General features: G+C 41.5%; 1 protein-coding gene across 5 annotated transcripts in view; it reads right to left on the minus strand.

Annotated features, from left to right (window-relative positions):
- The window catches only part of tprkb (Tp53rk binding protein), a 188,015-nt gene that overhangs the window by 148,751 nt on the left and 19,780 nt on the right, over positions 1–19,484 (minus strand). For 4 of the 5 annotated variants that reach the window (XM_073066247.1, XM_073066251.1, XM_073066248.1 and 1 more), the window contains exon 5: positions 15,113–15,288. In XM_073066247.1, the coding sequence (XP_072922348.1) occupies positions 15,113–15,288 (176 nt within the window). Of the gene's footprint in view, positions 1–15,107; positions 15,289–19,484 lie in introns of all 5 variants that reach the window. The other variant, XM_073066249.1, reaches the window with a different exon arrangement.

Here is a 19,484-nt window from a genome sequence, read left to right on the forward strand (position 1 = left end):
AGGTAGTAATCTCGGGATTACTGCCTGTCCCACGCGACAGTAAGAATAGGAATAGGATGAGGTAGAGGATAAATGCGTGGCTAAGGGATTGGAGCATGGGGAAGGGATTCAGATTTCTGGATCATTGGGACCTCTTTTGGGGTAGGTGTGACCTGTACAAAAAGAACAAAAATCCCAGGGGGCCCAATATCCTGGTGGGGAGCTTTGCTAAGGCTACTGGGGAGAGTTTAAACTAGAATTGTTGGGGGGTGGGAACCGAACTGAAGAGACTGGAGAAGAGGATGTTGGCTCACAAATAGAGAAAGCTTGTAGACAGTGCAAGACGGAGGATAGGCAGGTGATAGAGAAGGGACGTGCTCAGACCAAAGGCTTGAGATTTGTCTATATTAATGCAAGGAGTGTTGTGAACAAAGTGGATGAGCTTAGAGTGTGGATCAGTACTTGGAGATATGATGTGGTGGCCATTACAGAGACTTGGATGGCTCAGGGACAAGATTGGTTACTTCAAGTGCCGGGTTTTAGATAGATAGATAGATAGATAGATAGATAGATAGATAGATAGATAGATAGATAGATAGATAGATAGATAGATAGATAGATAGATAGATAGATAGATAGATAGATAGATAGATAGATAGATAGATACTTTATTCATCCCCATGGGGAAATTCAACATTTTGTCCAATGTCCCATACACTTATTGTAGCAAAACTAATTACATACAATACTTAACTCAGTAAAAATATGATATGCATCTAAAATCACCCTCTCAAAAAGCATTAATAATAGCTTTCAAAAAGTTCTTAAGTAATTTACTTAAATACATTGAGTCCTAACCCCGGCACTTTAACATATCTTACTCCTGGCGGTTGAATTGTAAAGCCTAATGGCATTGGGGAGTATTGACCTCTTCATCCTGTCTGAGGAGCATTGCATCGATAGCAACCTGTCGCTGAAACTGCTTCTCTGTCTCTGGATGGTGCTATGTAGAGGATGTTCAGGGTTTTCCATAATTGACCGTAGCCTACTCAGCGCCCTTCGCTCAGCTACCGATGTTATACTCTCCAGTACTTTGCTCACGACAGAGCCCGCCTTCCTTACCAGCTTATTAAGACGTGAGGCATCCCTCTTCTTAATGCTGCCTCCCCAACATGCCACCACAAAGAAGAGGGCGCTCTCCACAACTGACCTATAGAACATCTTCAGCATCTCATTACAGACATTGAATGACGCCAACCTTCTAAGGAAGTACAGTCGACTCTGTGCCTTCCTGCACAAGGCATCTGTGTTGGCAGTCCAGTCTAGCTTCTCGTCTAACTGTACTCCCAGATACTTGTAGGTCTTAACCTGCTCCACACATTCTCCATTAATGATCACAGGCTCCATATGAGGCCTAGGTCTCCTAAAGTCCACCACCATCTCCTTGGTCTTGGTGATATTGAGACGCAGGTAGTTTGAGTTGCACCATATCACAAAGTCCTGTATCAGTTTCCTATACTCCTCCTCCTGTCCATTCCTGACACACCCCACTATGGCCGTGTCGTCAGCGAACTTCTGCACATGGCAGGACTCCGAGTTATATTGGAAGTCTGATGTGTACAGGGTGAACAGGACCGGAGAGAGCACGGTCCCCTGCGGCGCTCCTGTGCTGCTGACCACCGTGTCAGACCTACAGTCTCCCAACCGCACATACTGAGGTCTCTCAGTCAAGTAGTCCACTATCCAATCCACCATGTGAGAGTCTACTCCCATCTCCGTTAGTTTGTGCCTTAAGATCTTGGGCCGGATGGTGTTAAAGGCACTAGAGAAGTCCAGGAATGTAATCCTCACAGCACCACTGACCCCATCTAGGTGAGAGAGGGATTTGTGCAGCAAATACGTGATAGCATCCTCCACTCCCACCTTCTCCTTATACGCAAACTGAAGAGGATCCCGGGCGTGCCTGGTTTGTGGCCTCAGATTCTGTATTATCAGCCGCTCCATTGTCTTCATCACGTGCGACGTCAAGGCAACAGGTCTGAAGTCATTCAACTCCTTTGGTTGTGGTTTCTTCGGTACCGGGACAATACAAGATATTTTCCACTGTCTGGGTACTCTTCTCTGCTCCAGGCTCATGTTGAAGATGCGCTGTAGTGGTTCTCCCAGCTCAGTCGCACAAGCCCTCAGTAATCGTGGGGAAACTCCATCCGGTCCCGCCGCCTTGCTGGTACAGATCTTCCTCAGTTGACCTTCCACCTATGCAGCCGTAATCCTGGGCGTGGGCAAGGTCTCCTGTGAGTGGCTATTTTCCTGTGAGGGAAGTAAGCCTGGTGTGGAGTTCTGCGGTGAGGATGAGATTGTGCTGTTGAACCTATTGAAGAAGTTGTTCAGCTGGTTCGCTTTCTCCACATCTCCACTTATGTTTGCCCCCCGCTTTGCACCGCATCCGGTGATGATCTTCATCCCATCCCACACCTCCTTCATGCTTTTTTTCTGCAGCTTTTGTTCTAGCTTCCTCCTATACTGCTCCTTTGCCCCCCTTATCTGTACTCTGAGTTCCTTCTGAACTCTTTTAAGCTCCAACCGATCACCATCTTTAAAGGCCCTCTTCTTCTGGTTTAGGAGGCCTTTGACATGACTAGTGATCCAGGGCTTATTATTGGGATAGCAGCGAACAGTTCTAACAGGAACAACGGCATCCACACAAAAGTTAATATAGTCCGTTGTGCATTCAGTGACCTCCTCAACGCCCCCACAGAGCCCCCCTTGCAGTACATCCCAGTTAGTAGTACCAAAGCAGTCTCTCAGGGCCTGTTCAGCTTCAGGAGTCCACTTTCTAAAAGAGCGTGTGGTAGTGGGATGCCTCATCACAATTGATTTATATCTGGGCTGTAACAAAACCAGGTTGTGATCAGCTTTCCCCAGTGAAGGCAGCGGGGATGCACTATATGCATCCTCTACGTTTGCATACAGTAGGTCAATAGTCCTATTACCCCTGGTGTAGCAATCCACGTACTGGGAGAAAGCAGGTAGTATCTTGTCCAAAGTCACATGGTTGAAGTCCCCTGTAATTATCACCAGTGCCTCAGGGTGCTGTATCTGAAGCCTAGCAACAGCGGAGCTGATGACGTCACATGCTACCGTTGCGTCGGCACGCGGCGGGACATACACATTCACCACAATGACGTTTGCGAATTCTCGCGGCAGGTAATATGGCCTCATACTCACGGCGATCAGCTCAATATCTCTTTCACAAACGGAGATCTTTGTACTCACATGTTTCAGAAAGGACATGGAAGGAGGCAAATGTGGTGGGGGCGTGGCACTGTTGATCAGAGATAGTGTCACGGCTGCAGAAAAGGTGGATGCCATGAAGGGATTGCCTACGGAGTCTCTAGGAACAGGAAGGGGTCAATAACTTTACTGGGTGTTTTTTACAGGCTGCCTAATAGCAACAGGGATGTCGAGGAACAATTAGGGAAACAGATCCTGGAAAGGTGTAATAATAACAGAGCTGTCGTGTTGGGAGATAATAATTTCCCAAATATCGATTGGCATCTCCCTAGAACGAGGGGTTTAGATGGAGTGGAGTTTGTTAGGTGTGTTCAGGAAGGTTGCTTGACACAATATGTAGATAGGCCTACAATAGGAGAGGCTGTACTTGATTTGATATTGGGAAATGAACCTGTTCAGGTGTCAGATCTCTCAGTGGGAGAGCATTTTGGAGATAGTGATCATAATTCTATCTCCTTTACAATAGAATTGGAGAGAGATAGGAACAGACAAGTTAGAAAAGTGTTTAATTGGAGGAAGGGGTATTATGAGGCTATCAGGCAGGAAATTGGAGCATTAAATTGAAAACAGATGTTCTCAGGGAAAAGTACGGAAGAAATGTGGCAAATATTCAAGGGATATCCGTTCAGGGTTCTGAATTGGTACATTCCAATAAGACACGGAAATTGTGGTAGGGTACAGGAACCGTGGTGTACAAAGGCTGTAATAAATCTAGTCAAGAAGAAAAGAAAAGTTTACAAAAAGTTCAGAGAGCTAGGTAATGTTAGAGATATAGAAGATTATAAGGCTACTAGGAAGGAGCTTAAGAAGGAAATTAGGAGAGCCAGAAGGGGCCATGAGAAGGCCTTGGCGGGCAGAACTAAGGAAAACCCCAAGGCATTCTACAAGTATGTGAAGAGCAAGAAGACGTGAAAGAATAGGACCTATCAAGTGTGACAGTGGGAAAGTGTGTATGGAACCAGAGGAAATAGCAGAGGTACTTAATGAATACATTACTTCAGTATTCACTATGGAAAAGGATCTTAGTGATTGTAGGGATGACTTGCAGCAGACTGAAAAGCTTGAGCATGTAGATATTAAGAAAGAGGATGTGCTGGAGCTTTTGGAAAGCATCAAGTTGGGTAAGTCACTGGGACTGGATGAAATGTACCCCAGGCTACAGTGAGAGGCAAGGGAGCGGATTGCTGATCCTCTGGCGATGATCTTTGCATCATCAATGGGGACTTGAGAGGTTCCAGAGGATTGGAGGGTTGCGGATATTGTTCCTTTATTCAAGAAAGGGAGTAGAGATAGCCCAGAAAATTATAGACCAGTGAGTCTTACCTCAGTGTTTGGTAAGCTGATGGAGAAGATCCTGAGAGGCAGGATTTATGAACATTTGGAAAGGTATAATATGATTAGGAATAGTCAGCATAGCTTTGTAAAGGGCAGGTCGTGCCTTTCGAGCCTGATTGAATTTTTTGAGGTTGTGACTAAACACATTGATGAAGAAAGAGCAGCAGATGTAGTGTATATGGATTTCAACAAGGCATTTAATAAGGTACCCTATGCAAGGCTTACTGAGGAAGTATGGAGAAAGTAAAGGAGGTATGGGATCCATTGCTTTGTGGATCCAGAACTGGCTTGCCCACAGAAGACAAAGAGTGGTTGTAGATGGGTCATATTCTGCATGGAGGTCAGTGACCAGTGAAATGCCTCAGGGATCTGTTTTGGGACTCTTACTCTTCGTGATTTTTATAAATGACCTGGATGAGGAAGTGGAGGGATGTTTGCTGATGACACAAAGGTTGGAAGTGTTGTGGATAGTGTGGAGGGCTGTCAGAGGTTACAGCGGGACATCGTTAGGATGCAAATCTGGGCTGAGAAGCGGCAGATGGAGGTCAACCCAGATTAGTGTGAAGTGGTTCATTTTGGTAGGTCAAATATGATGGCAGAATATAGTAATAATGGTAATACTCTTGGCAGCGTGGAGGATCAGAGGGATCTTGGGGTCCAAGTCCATAGGATGCTCAAAGCAGCTCCACATGTTGACTCTGTGGTTAAGAAGGCATATTGTGCATTGGCCTTCATCAATGGTGGGATTTAGTTTAAGAGCGGAGAGGTAATGTTGGAGTTATATAGGACCCGGGTCAGACCCCACTTGGAGTACTGTTTTCATTTCTGGTCGCCTCACTACAGGAAGGATGTGGAAGCCATAGAAAGGGTGCAGAGGAGATTTACAAGGATGTTGCCTGGATTGGGAAGCATGCCTTATGAAAATAGGTTGAGTGAACTCGGCCTTTTCTCCTTGGAGCAACGGAGGATGAGAGGGGACCTGATAGAGATGTATAAGATGATGAGAGGCATTGATCATGTGGATAGTCAGAGGCTTTTTCCCAGGGCTGAAATGGCTGCTACAGGAGGACACAGATGCTGGGGAGTAGGTACAGAGGAGATGTCAGGGGTAAGTTTTTTACTCAGAGTGGTGAGTGTGGGGAATGGGCTGCCAGCAACGGTGGTGGCGGTGGATACGATAGGGTCTTTTAAGAGGCTTTTAGATTGGTACATGGAGCTTAGTAAAATAGAGGGCTAGTAATTTCTAAGGTAGGGACATGTTCGGCACAACTTTATGGGCCGAAGGGCCTGTATTGTGCTGTAGGTTTTCTATGTTTCTAATCCAGATCATGGCTATTTTGCCACCACATATCTTGTTTAAATGGGTGTAGTAAAAACTGCAGCAAAGGTCTTATCTGCAGGTCAAAGGGAATGCCAAAGACATGGCTCATTTTGGCTTCACTGAACCAGAAGATGTAAGAAATACTTAAAAGATTGGGTAGTATATGTGTGGAGGAGACATATCAGATCGTGGATTTTGTCAGATATGCCAAAAGTTAAAAATATAACTAACCCTCAGGTTGTGTTGGCTGCGTAAGTCTAGGGAAGACAATCTCTGGCCCCACCAAACGTATCAGATTGAGGTGCAAAACCTCCTGTTTGGGTGGATGCTGTGCACCCTGTTACAAATCAGCACCATGAAATAACAGACAGTACACCATATGCAATTAAATGATTTAGCTTCTTAATTCTTAATTTGACTATAGGCTTAGTAAAACACAAAGAAAAGGGCCCATTTTAATGAAACAGTCTAATGTGCACAAGTTGGAGCTCACCGTTTCCCTTTCACCGATCCTCCATCGATTTCCCCCGGGCTTTGTCAACTCCCGGCCCCACTCCAAGTCCACTCCTTTCTGGTGTCTACAACCTCCCCTTTCTAGCATCTTCTCACTTCATCTTCCACCAAACAAAAGACCCAGATCGCCTCTTACTCAGGCACACAACAAGAAAAAAACACTCCCTTCATTGGATGGCGCACATTGCAAAGCCCCCGTTATCTCTAGCCACAACCCAAACACTGCTGCTACAGAAAAAAACATTACATTAGCAGTGGAACCTTTCCCAGGGCATTACCTAACTATTTTAAATCAAGTTCAGAAACCAGGAAGGAAGGAGGGCAAAGATAACAGAAACATGATGAATTGTTTGTACTGATTAGAAGCTGCAATAGTAACTGATAGCAGAAGTGATGGTGCAAGAGGGTGTGGTAATGAGATAAGAAAAGAAACAAATGGAACTGTAAGAATCATTATCTGCATCTGCCACCTTTAGAAGAGGGTGTGGTGGTAACAATCCAAAATTGCTGAATTTTGGCTGAGTCCAGAAGGAGAGTGTAACCCTAATCAATTATGATCTTTGAGCTTTTGAGCCTCATTACTATGGTAAAGGAAACTGAGGACAAAGAGGTTATAATGAAACAGAAATTACAAATGGAAAATGACAGTAAACTCAAGGTCAAACTTGTAGAATAATTAGAGATGAAGACATTGGAATGTGCAGACTTGAATTTTAAGGATATTCATAAGGTATTCTTGAAGGACTCCCATCACAGCATTTAAATAAAATTATTGTTCCTTCTGTGTGGCGACATTTAAATGCAAACAGCTGTGGCTGAAATAAAGTTTTATAAAGTTCAACCATACCTCCATGCTCTTATATTCTATGGCTCTTCTAAAGAAGGCAAGAATCCCGTATCCCTTCACCACCTTTAGGAATGGGGTTGTACGCCAATGTCCCTTTATTCCCGCAGCATTCCCCTAGGTCCTATTTTATGATACAGTAGGCTATATGGTAAAATGATGTAAGTCTATCATTTTTTCTGCTTACACTCATGCCTACTTTCCTTTTTGATTCTCCTTTTCAGCCTGCATGCCAACGTTTGTGATTTCTTTTAACTTAGGTCTTTCCTTACCTGAACAGCTTTAACAAGTGGTCACTTTAATAGTCACTGATGCCCAGAAAGTGGATAGTGGTAGCAAAAAATAAATCATTAATGTGAATTACAGACAACATCGGTGTCAGACAAAGATTCCCCATTTGAATGATTGCAAAGCACAGCAGACCCCAGATTTGCATTGTCGTAAACAAAGCTGAGTGGCCTTGTGGTTTTCAGTTGCCCTGGAATGGCAGGAGAGATGTGTAGGCCATTTCTTGAAAGCTGGCTTCCAACATATCTGTGCGGCTCTTTCTGTGGGACTTTAGGGGAAATTCCCTGAGCCAGTCCCAAGTCATGCCAGAAACCCAGCCTGACCAGTGGTCATTCTTCCTGTAACACATCCACATGGTAGCAACTGAACACTACGAATGAGCTCGTGACTCTCCTCTGAACCTCTCATGCACTAGAATCATGTCCTCTCATCCTCTCTGCTCAACAATCCTCCATCCCAGTCTCCTACCTATTTTCAGAATTGACCTGACATTCTCCAGTAACCATCAATCAAAACCCCTCACCTCCCAGTTACTGACCCTACCCTCAACTTACAATCGCACAGCCCTGTCTCAAGAACCCCACCCTCTGATTAATGGTCTCTAGTCCTCACTGAGGGTCAGCTGCCCTCATATAAGTCCTTGGTATACTGAATATTACACAGTCACAGTCCTATCACGGTCCTTACAATAGGTTACATTCCTCTATAAACAGAACCGGCAAATTTGTCAAAGCAATAAAGCATAACACATATTGCTGAATGATTTGTATATTCAAAGACTTTCAGAATCATTGAATCACTGCACTTTATATCTTTAAAAATAAGTTAGAAGCCAAAAGTTTTAAAAATCTTGAAACATACAACAGGAAAGGAGAACTACGTATGGACACTGAAGCAATTTCAAAAATCTACTTCCTGAATATTTTTGCAGCTGTACAGCTCCATTTAATCTAATGTTGAAGCACAGCTTTAGCCAGCTCCAAAATAGAAAATAAACCACAGGCAGTTAATTGCAACATCGAAGCTCACACACATCCCTACACTGATGACAGTTACGGGGGAAATAACCACAAGCATCAACATTTCACTACATTTTGATCCCTATTAAAGAAACCTAACATTTCCTATCCATTGACTGGCATATAATTTACTGATTTCTTTCTTCATTAACTTCTTGAATGACTGAATATCTTCTACTATTTGTGAACAACTTAAAATATGGGGTAAAACTACCTATTTACTATCTCCATAGAATCATAGAACAGTACAGCACAGTAATAGGCCCTTTGGCCCATTTAATCTGCCAAACAATTAATTTGTCTACTCCCATCGATGTGAACCAAGACCATAGCCCTTCATACCCATCCCATTCATGCACCTATTCAAATTCTTTTAAATATTGAAATCAAACCTTCATCCACCACTTGGACTGGAAGCTTGTTCCACTCTCTCACCACCTTCTGAGTGAAAAAGATCCCCCTCATGTTCTCCTTAAACATTTCACCTTTCACCCTTCACCCATGACCTCTAGTTCTAGTCTCACCCAACTTCAGTGGAAAAAAACCTGCTTGCATTTACCCTTTCTATACCCCTCAAAATTTTGTATACTTCTATCAAAGCTCCCCTCACACTCCTATGCCCTAGGGAATAAAGTCCTAACCTAATCAACCTTTCCCTATAATGCAGGTCCTTAAGTCCTGACAACATGCTTGTAAATTTTATCTGCACTCTATCAATCTTATTGATAACTTTCTTGAAGGCAAGTGACCAGAACTGCATATGATACTTCAAATTAGGCCTTACCAACACCTTATACAACTTCAACATAACATTCCAACTCCTGTACTTAATACATTTATTTATGAAAGCTCTCTTTATGTCCTAAGTACCTGTGATATCACTTTCAAGGAATCATGGATGTGTATTCTGTAGAAGCTGTCAACTGTAGACCAACGTCTGTAAATCATTAGTCTGAGCCATCCGACAACAAGGCCTGATGCTATACACTTATTCACGAAATTCTGTTTCAGTGCCCTACCGCTGACCATGTAAGCCGTACCTTGGTTTGTCCTCCAAAAATGCAATACCTCACACTTGTCTGACTAAATTCCATCTGTCACTTTTTTTAGAGCATTTTTCTAGTTGGTCCAAGTCCTGCTCCAAGCTTTGATACCCTTCCTGGCTGATCACTACACCCCCAGTCTTGGCGTCATTCACAAATTTGCTGATCCATTTTTACTACATTATCATTTAGATTGTTAACATAGATGACAAAGACTCATCTTTAAAATAAAAAAAAACAAGCATGAAGAGCAAGAGGATGGCAAATTTGTTGGGATTTGTCCTATTTTATTTTTTCCCAATGCTATTTGCTTGCAAATACAAACTTCTTTAAGTTCTTTTTCCTCAAAAGACCCTCAGCTCCTTATCATACGCAAAATACTTTGACAACTTTTATTATGAAGTTAGAAAGGATTTGGTATTCCTAATTTGGTTAGTTCTATCTTTTTTGACCTATCAGTCTTTTTTGGGGTATATTATTATTTATGGCTTTTAGTTATTTGCAGGAAAGATCAGCATTAAAAGCACATCCTTAGCTACCTTTGTCAGTGGTTCACTCTTTCTAGTGAAGGCAGTCACACAGCACTGCTGAGTAGGGAATTCTGTATGGGTTTGACCTAACAACAATAAAACAACCACAATACATTTCAGTGAGAAGATGAGGGATTGTCACTTGGAGGGTTTGGAGCAAGAAGAGATTAGGGGCGTTGTTGTTATTGGTGATGATGGCACTTGTAATTATAACATTTAACATTTCAATAACTATTCTTCTCCTTATACCACTATTGAAGGTATCATCCAATAATACATGATTTAAGTGGTTCTCACTGCATTGTGCACTGGTGGTCGGATGAGTGGACATTACAGTGGTTTGGGTGCCAAACAAATGGTTTGCACCTTAACTCATCCATACAAGTAGAATTATTCTGTTACACAGTTGAAATTTGCCTGGTAGTCAGCTGAATGGTTTTGAGAGCCAAGAGGTGATTGCAGGATCCTATTCTTGTAACTAAAGCAGTAACATAACACGTCCAGTTAAGTTTCTGGGCCAACAGTGACCCAAAGGATACTGCTGATGATAAAACCTTGAATTATCAGGCATTACTGCCACAAGTAAGTCATGAAAGTTGAAAAGGAAGTTAATCAGCAGCTGGGAAAAAGTGGTAGTCAGGAAGAGACACCTTGCTATAAGATTCCTCAGGGTCTGGAGTCAGCGTTGAAAGCTCTCAGGATCTCCTTTCTATTGTTCTGCTATCTCCATTGGATCTGTTCAATCACACCAATGGATTGTGGTGGAATCCATTGTGGATATCAGCTAAAAGCAATGATTTTGTGTCAAGATGCTCAATGATTAGTTTGATTAACAGCTTTGCCAACTTAGGCAGAATCCCAAGGTGTTCTTTATAGGGTTGGCTTGACTGGGTTTTCCTTCCTTGTTTTCAAATCCAATGTCTTGATTAAGATTGGTCAACCCACCAGGTTTTTCTATTGTTTTGCCATGGTGGTTTGATACAAATATGTGCTTTGCTGGGTCATTTCAAAGCACAATTAAAAAAGAATCACCTTGTTTTGAGTTTGGTGTCACACAAAGCCTGGCGGGGTAAGGATGGAAGAGTTCCTTCTTGAACGGATATGTATACTATGAACTAAATGGGTAGTTATAACATCCCATGACGGAGCACAACTTTAAATTCAGATTTGTTTAATTAGGTGAATTTAAATTCTGCAGCTGTCAAAGGTCATGTCTATAAATCATTAGTCTGAGTCATCAGACTACAAGGCCTGATGCTATACAATTAATCATAATATTATTCTCATATTCTATTGTCACTTTATTTTATTTGTTGGTTATCTTTTAATGAAGATTTTCTTTTCAATTTGACAAATATGTTTCTCCCTAATTTAATACTATTTATAAATTCCCTTGGCAGCCACAGTTATCATCTTTACCTTTATGATTTTATTCTTTATGAAAAGTATTTTTCTTGTAAACTATAAATTGCAACTCAACTGTTTGCCATCTTCTCTGAAAATCATATCTGACTTGCCTTTGTCTTCCAGTCATCAGGAAGGGTCTTCAACCTGCAACCTTAACTCTGTTTCATTTCCTATAGCCACTGCCTGACCTGCTTTATTTCAGATTTCAAACATCTGCATTTTCTTTTGATTTCTGTTTTCTGTTGAATTCACTCCCACTCTCAGAAATGCCAGCCCTGAAATAGTTCTCTCCTGTTTTCCGAAGGATTTTGTCTGTATTTGCTTTATTTGTCCTGAGTGGTTTCTGAGTCCTTTCTTTGATCAAAACTTGATTTTGCAGCACATGGCTTTTTGTAGCAGATCCACTCCAAGTTATCCCACTGAAATTCCATCCTTCAAAATTCTGCCTAGGAACACAGGTCTTGAGTTTTCAGAGGCACTGATCTCATCACATCCCAAAATTCATGCATTATGCCATACATCAATACATGGATGCACTTAACCTCTCTCTGCAACGTGATTGGCTCACTCCATCTCACACATGTTGTAGTACACGGTTTCACTTTATCCTTCACCCCATTTGGTACTGCAGCAGACCCTTCCATTGAGATGTCAAAGATTGCTAAATGCAACAGTTCTTGAATTCCATTTTCCCCCTTTCCACTTTTCTCTGACACAGCAAGAGCATTTGACACAGTTTCTCCCCAATTCAGTATTTTCTCCACCCCTTCTGACATTTTTGTTCCTTGACATTCGTTAGTCCTCAGCAATGGCTTCAGCTGCTACCTCTCCCCCCACCCCCCCCCCCCCCCACCACCCACATCCTCACCTTAAGGAATTTTGAGCCTCTTCTTTCAACTACAACTCCATATCTTGTAAACTTTCTCCAATTTCTCGAATTTTGTGTTCATGTGCATGCCTCCCCTGGGCTCTTGCCCTCCTCAGGTAAAAGCTCTCAATTTCTCTGTAACCTTAAAGTTAATGTTTTTCTCTTTTTTGTAGTTCATACAAAAGAGAGAAAACCCAGAAAACCTTGGTGTTAACCCTGTTTCTCTTTCCATTTGTTATTGCCTGTCCAGTTTCAATCTAATTTCTCACTGCACCTTAGGTGAGACACCTCATTCCCTGTGTGCTTTGTTGTATTTAGATTAAAAGCCTAAATTTCAGACTTAACTAAATTGCTCTCAAACTCAATACAAAAATCTATCATATAATAGACATCTGTCCCCTAAGGATCCTTCGCTATAAGGTCATTAATTAATCCTGTTTCATTGAACAATGCTAAAATAGGCTGATATCTGCTTGTTCCCTTGACATTATAATCTAGAATCTGTCCTGAATGAATTCCATGAACTCATCTCCATACAGTAGAACATCTCCCTAGACACTATGAAGGCAAAAGCTCTCCATGGTTAATGCATTTTCCTCGTTAGGTGCACCTATAACTTACTGATTTATACTCTGCTGAATGCTCCAGTTGCTTAGTAGGTCTATAAATTATTCCTGGCTGTCTCCTTTGTTCTTTGTTATCTCTTATTTTCAGCTCTGAAGAATTAGGAACTAGAATAAAGACTCAATAGCAAGGAAGACAAGAGACCAGCAGAATTCACAAGTTACATGAGTAAATGGCAGAAGTGGAAATAAGTAGCTGCAAAGGTTTGCTCATGGGGTGAATAGCAATGTGTACTAAATTAGTTTAGATGTTTGAGGGCAGAAAAAAGAAGGAAGGAAGCAGGATGGGACTAGGTTTCAACCCGAATATTTTAAGACCATACAAAGACAGAAATGAGGAGTTATCTTACATTGTCAGCCCCCACTCAGATTCTTCCATTGGTTCTTTTACACTAAGTTCAACATACAGATGTGATGAATGAGCAGATGGGGATGTCATCAGCAACCTTGAGAAGGCATGGTGTCTGGAATCAACGGTCAGGACTCTTAGTATCATTTCAAGGTGTAATTTCACTCTGTACTCAGGTTTGTTCACCAGCACTTTGGAAATCCATGCCTCCTACCATATGGAAACCAGGAGCTTCTGAATACTGCCATCTACAGGATCCTCTGCAAGTCACAGAACTTCCCGGACTTGTAATTACATTGTCATTCCTTCCGCGTTGATCGGTATTAATTATCAGCAGTGTTCAGGAGGCGATGGACAAAGGTGATCTCACAAGGCATAAAAGGCTGTGGACCACAGGCAGGTAAATGGGATTACTGTAGATACGTACAATGGCCAGTCTGGACCTGCTTGGTCAAAAGGGCCTGGTTCTGTTTTGTATGATTCTCTGTGTCTAAGATCCTATGAGAGTACCGAAACCAGACCCACCGCAGTTCACCTCTCATTTTATTTGGATAATAAGCGCAGGTCTTGACAAAAACAAATTCATGTGGCCGTGCCAGGTCTGCAGTCAAGTTCTCGCTGAGTTCAAGCTGTAGATCTAGAAGATCTCACTTGCTCAGGTAGTGAGACAGCAGACTCCCAGATCCATTCCTATCTAGAGAGTTGCCAGACTTACTCTTTTTCCTTTTCACACTGTACCACACCTACTAACCTTTACCCTTATCCCCCTTCCAGCATTTCCTGTAGTGTCAGATTCCAATGTACACTAACGATACCCAGCCTTGTCCAAACACCAAAGAGCAAATAAAAAATGAGATACTGGAAATCTGAAATAAAAACAGAAAGCAGCATCTGTGTAGAAGGAAGCAGAATTAACATTTCAGGTTGATGACCTTTGATAAGAACCGGTGAAAGATTATCAGCCTTAAATCTTAATTCTCAGAATCAGGTTTATTATCACCAGCATGTGATGTGAAATTTGTTAATTTAGCAGCAGCAGTTTAATGCAATACATAATATAGAAGTGAAAAAATAAGTAAAATAATAATAATAATAAAAATAATTAAGTAAATCAATTACAGTATGTGTATATTGAATAAATTTAAAACACGTGCAAAAAACAGAAATACTGTATATTAAAAAAGTGAGGTAATGTCCAAGGTTTCAACGTCCATTTAGGAATCAGTTGACAGAAGGGGAGAAGCTGTTCCTGAATCGCTGAGTGTGTGACTTCAGGCTTCTGTATCTCCTCCCTGATGGTAACAGTGAGAAAAGGGCATGTCCTGGGTGCTGGACTCACAGTCCTTAATAATGGACTCTGCCTTTCTGAGACACCACTCCCTGAAGATGGAGGCTAGTAGGTTAGTACCCAAGATGGAGCTGACTAAATTTACAACCCTCTGCAGTTTCTTTCGGTTCTGTGCAGTAGCCCCACCCCCACCCCCATACCTGACAGTGATGCAGCCTGTCAGAATGCTCTCCAAGGTACAACTATAGAAATGCTTGGGCGTTCTCTCTCTGCTTTTCTATCTCCACAGATGCTGCTTGAACTACTGAGTACTTATAGCATATCTGGCAGGCCAAGTGTTCTCCAACAAGTTACCAAGAGCGCTAGTTCTTTGTTTCGAAATCATGCAAGTACTGAACACACAAACCTCACCACCATTGTTCTTGACTCTCTCCACTGCCTTGAACTTGCCAGATTTTTCTCCGTGACCAGACAGGCGCCACCAGACACACACTACCAGGCAGGTGCACATGAGGAGAAAGGTCCAAGCTGACTGGTTCTGAGAGATGTTTGCTGACACATTTTGCATCGTAGGAGGAGTAGTCAGTCTGCACACAAAAGAAGCAACATGAGGGTATCAGGAGGTGAAATGCATTAATGAACCTAGAACACACAACAGTACAGCACAGGAAAAGCCCTTCACTCACCACTACAATACCGACTGTGAATCTAATTTGAACAAAACCCCTCTGCCTAATCCCCCTATACCCTGCCTGTACTTGTATTTGTCTAAGTGTTTCTTAAACAGTGTTATCAAACCATTTTCCAGTACCTACCCCTGCAATGCATACCAAGCACAATGTAAAAAAACTTGCCTCACAAATCTCTTTTAAACTTGCCTCCTCTCAGCTTAAAACTCTGCCCTCTAGTATTTAATGCTTCCATTCTGGGTTAAAAATTCTATCTACCCCACCTATGTCTCACATAATTTTAAATACAATGGATTCTGGTTAAATAGGGCACAGCAGGACCAATACATTTTGGCCCAATTAAGCGGCTGTCCCAATTAGCCAAAATAGTTGTAAGGGTGATGCACCATCAATAACTCACTCTGAGACGTAAAGGCGAGATGTCGGCTTTTATTGACTAAAAGAAGGAACAAGCAGTGAGTGACCACCATACTACATCCTGGAGACAGAGAGGCCAGGCTCAGACCTCCATCACCTTTATACAGGGGTCTGTGGGAGGAGCCACAGGAGCAGTCATCAGGGGGCGTGTCCAGACAGGTATATGTAGTTCACCACAAAGGGTATTAAAGAAAATAAACTGAGTAACAAACTATGTATTTAAATAAAATACAAAACAAATTAGAACACTGCCAATAGCACTACAGTCCTATAAATCTATGTATTAGTTCCTAATAGTTATCAAGGGAGGAGGTTACCCGGTGTACACAACGAACAAAAGCAGCACAGACACCTATAGTGCAGTTAATATACCGCCCTCATACAATGATATTGATGACAACATTCTCCAAATCTTCATTTTCATTGAAACTTTCAAGATGATTGTTGATTCCTTTAAATTCTTTGTAGTTCCGAACTTATTGAAGCCGTGAAATCATTTCATTTGTATAGCATCTCCACATCCGAATGCTTGTGAGCCAAACAGTTCTGAATTGTCTTACTGCTTATTTCTTGCCAACTAACAGTGACAAAAATAACTGCCTTTTGAGCCTAAAGATACAAAACTGACATTATTTAAAAACTGTTTGCTCTAAGCACACTGTACCTTCTAATAGCATGTCACAGTAGCTAGTTAGACAACAGACTCCTGCCCCAATTAGGTGGCATGGTGTCCCAAATAAAATAAGGGTTAACCAGCAATTTTCTTGATTATTTTTTGTTCTTTAAGAGTTATCTCTGATAAGCGGTTGCCTCATTTAACCGATGGACCAATTAACCACAATCTACTGTTTTTTTAAAATTTTGCCTTCAGTTGATACCATTGCCCGCAGCTTCTCCCATCATTGGTAGGTTATTCTTTTTTCATGGTTATTGCCAATTAACATGAATCCACTGTATTTCCATCAGATTACTCCACAGTCTCTTACACTCCAATGAAAACAGTCTATGTTGTCCAACATCTCCTCACAACTAATACTCTCTAATCCAGGCAATATCCTGATGAGACTCTTCTGCACTTTCTCCAAATATTTCACATCCTTCCTGTAATGTAGCAAACAGAACTGCACTGAATACTCCAAATATGGCCTACTGTATTCCTTCTTTACCACCCTATCCACTTTCAGGGAGCTGGCACTTCAAGATCCTTCTGTGCATCAATGCTCCTAGATGCTCTAGCAATCCACAATTCCACCAATGTTTGTGCCATCTGCCAACTTACTAATCAGTCCATCTACACCTTGATCCAATGCATTAATATACAGTATTTTACAAACAAGAGGTGCCTGCCCCAATCTTTGAGGAACACCACTGGTCACAGACCTCCAGTCAGAAAAACACCATTCCATCACTATCTCCTGGCTTCTAAAGCCAAGCGAATTTCATATCCAACTAAATAAATTACCATTAATTCCAGCAAGCAATCTTCTGGATCAGCCTACCATGGGGCACTTTGTCAGATGTTTTACTGAAGTCCAGTGCCCCACCTTCAACAATCAGTGTCATTACTTCCTCAAAATAGTTGATCAGTATTCCCCAAACAAGGTCTCCTCTATTAGGGGAGTCCTAATAGGTCTATGCTTTTCCACATGTGAACAAGTCCTGTCCATAAAACTCTTCTTTAATACTTACCCTAGCAGTAAGGTTAATGAGCTAGTAATTTTATGATTTGTCTCGGTTGCCCTTCTTTAAAAAAAGGAACATTGTCTCTTCTCCAGGCTTCTGGCACCTTACTCATGATTAAAGAGGATACAAATATCTCTGTCAAGGTCCCAGCAGTCTCTCCCCTCGCTTCCCTCAGTAACCTGGGATAGATTTCATCAAGCCCTGAAATCTATCTTAACTTTTTTCAGCAAACACACAAGATGCTGGTAGTGTCTTGGTGGAAAATACACAGAGAGTTTTTCAAAATCCTCAACATCTCTTCATTCTTAATGTGAACATGCGCTAGACTACAACTCACTAATCTCACAACATCTGTGCCCTTCTTCTTGGTAAATATCATTATGGACCTCACCCACTTACACTGGTTTTATGCATATATCCCCTCATTTGTCCTTGAGTGAACCTACCCTTGGCTACTCTTTTGTTCCTAATGTAAAATACCTCATAATTCTCCTTAATCCTACTTATTTTATGGCCTCTTTTAACTTTCCATTATATTGCCCAATGATGTTGCCTGATTTCAATTTTTGAAATCTTATACACGCTTCCTTTTTCATTATGACTAAACTTAAAATATCTCTTATCATATAAGTTTCCCAAACCCTTCTATCCTTATTTTTCATTCTCAAAGGAACATTCTGGTCCTCAATTACTATCAACTGGCCTTTAAGAGTCCCACATGTCAGATGTGGAATTATCTCAAACATCTGCTTCTAATTTACTCCAGTTTTGCCTAATAGCATCATCATTTGTCTTCCCCAATTTAGTACTTTCATCCCGGACTAGTCTTATCCTTATTCATAACTTAAAACTTAATGAATAATGGTCACCATTTCCCAAAAAGCTCCCCCACTGAAATTTCAGTCAGCCAGCCAGGATCATTCTCCAATATAAGGTCTCATAATGAAGCCTTCTATTGTTTGTCTCTTCCAGGAAAAGGGTATTAAAGAATAATGAAAACCTTGCCTAAATTAAAAGCAGGCTATAGTCCAACTAGGCCCAGATTCCCATACCCAGCACACATATTGCTCATTTTGCCTAATATAATAATAGGGATAGTGAGCACTGCATCCTGCACAGAACCCTCTCCCCCAATCACCTCCCCATTGCCATCCTTCACATTCCTGAAGTACCCGTTGCCACCCAAGGCCTAGCTGCAGTGGATCAATCCTGCTATGAAATGCAGCCTTCCATTGGGCTAGAAACACTGGGTAAGGTCAGACTTTGTTTTTGATTAGCTTAGTCAGCTTGTGATTGACAACACGTCCAAGTTTATTGTCTGCAGCTCATTACTAAATCCTAAATGCGTTAATAAAATTCATTTCAGAAGATAAATAAAACAGGCCTCTGGTGTATAAAAATTTTGTTTTGCCCCATTGTTCTACCTCGACTAAAGATGCAGATGTAAAGGCTCTGTATCCGATAAACATGCAATAGTGACATCTAGCACAAAAACAAAACTTGGAAGAGCCAGTCAGAGATAGTCAAGGAAATGTATTTGCATATCAAATAAATCTACTTGGAAAACTTAAAACTTCCATACAGTAACCATTTTTTAATGGAATGAGTTATCTTACTTCTGCGTAGAGAAAAGCTACACCATACTGATGAAGGCAGAAAAGGTAGGACTAGGGCCATTCTCTGAAGTACAATAAGATGAGCTACAAGCAGTATAAACAAATCTGTTTGCAGAAATCTCCTTAAAGTTTACTTTACTGAATGCACTAACCATGAATGTACAGGTTTTTTGCACTGTTTCTTCCTTTCTATATATTTTTTTTTCAAATTTAAATAATATTTTTGCACAAATGGGCTGCTCTGGATACTGCTGGATGGACGTGTTCATAAAAATGTAAGCAGCCCTCCCCAGCCCTGTAGTTGGCTAAACCATTACAAATCCTCACCACTGAAACCCTCTTCAATTTATCTACTGATCTTTGGCTTCATGTAAATAA

The sequence above is a fragment of the Hemitrygon akajei genome, chromosome 14 (genome assembly GCF_048418815.1).
Source record: "Hemitrygon akajei chromosome 14, sHemAka1.3, whole genome shotgun sequence".
NCBI lineage: Eukaryota > Metazoa > Chordata > Chondrichthyes > Myliobatiformes > Dasyatidae > Hemitrygon > Hemitrygon akajei.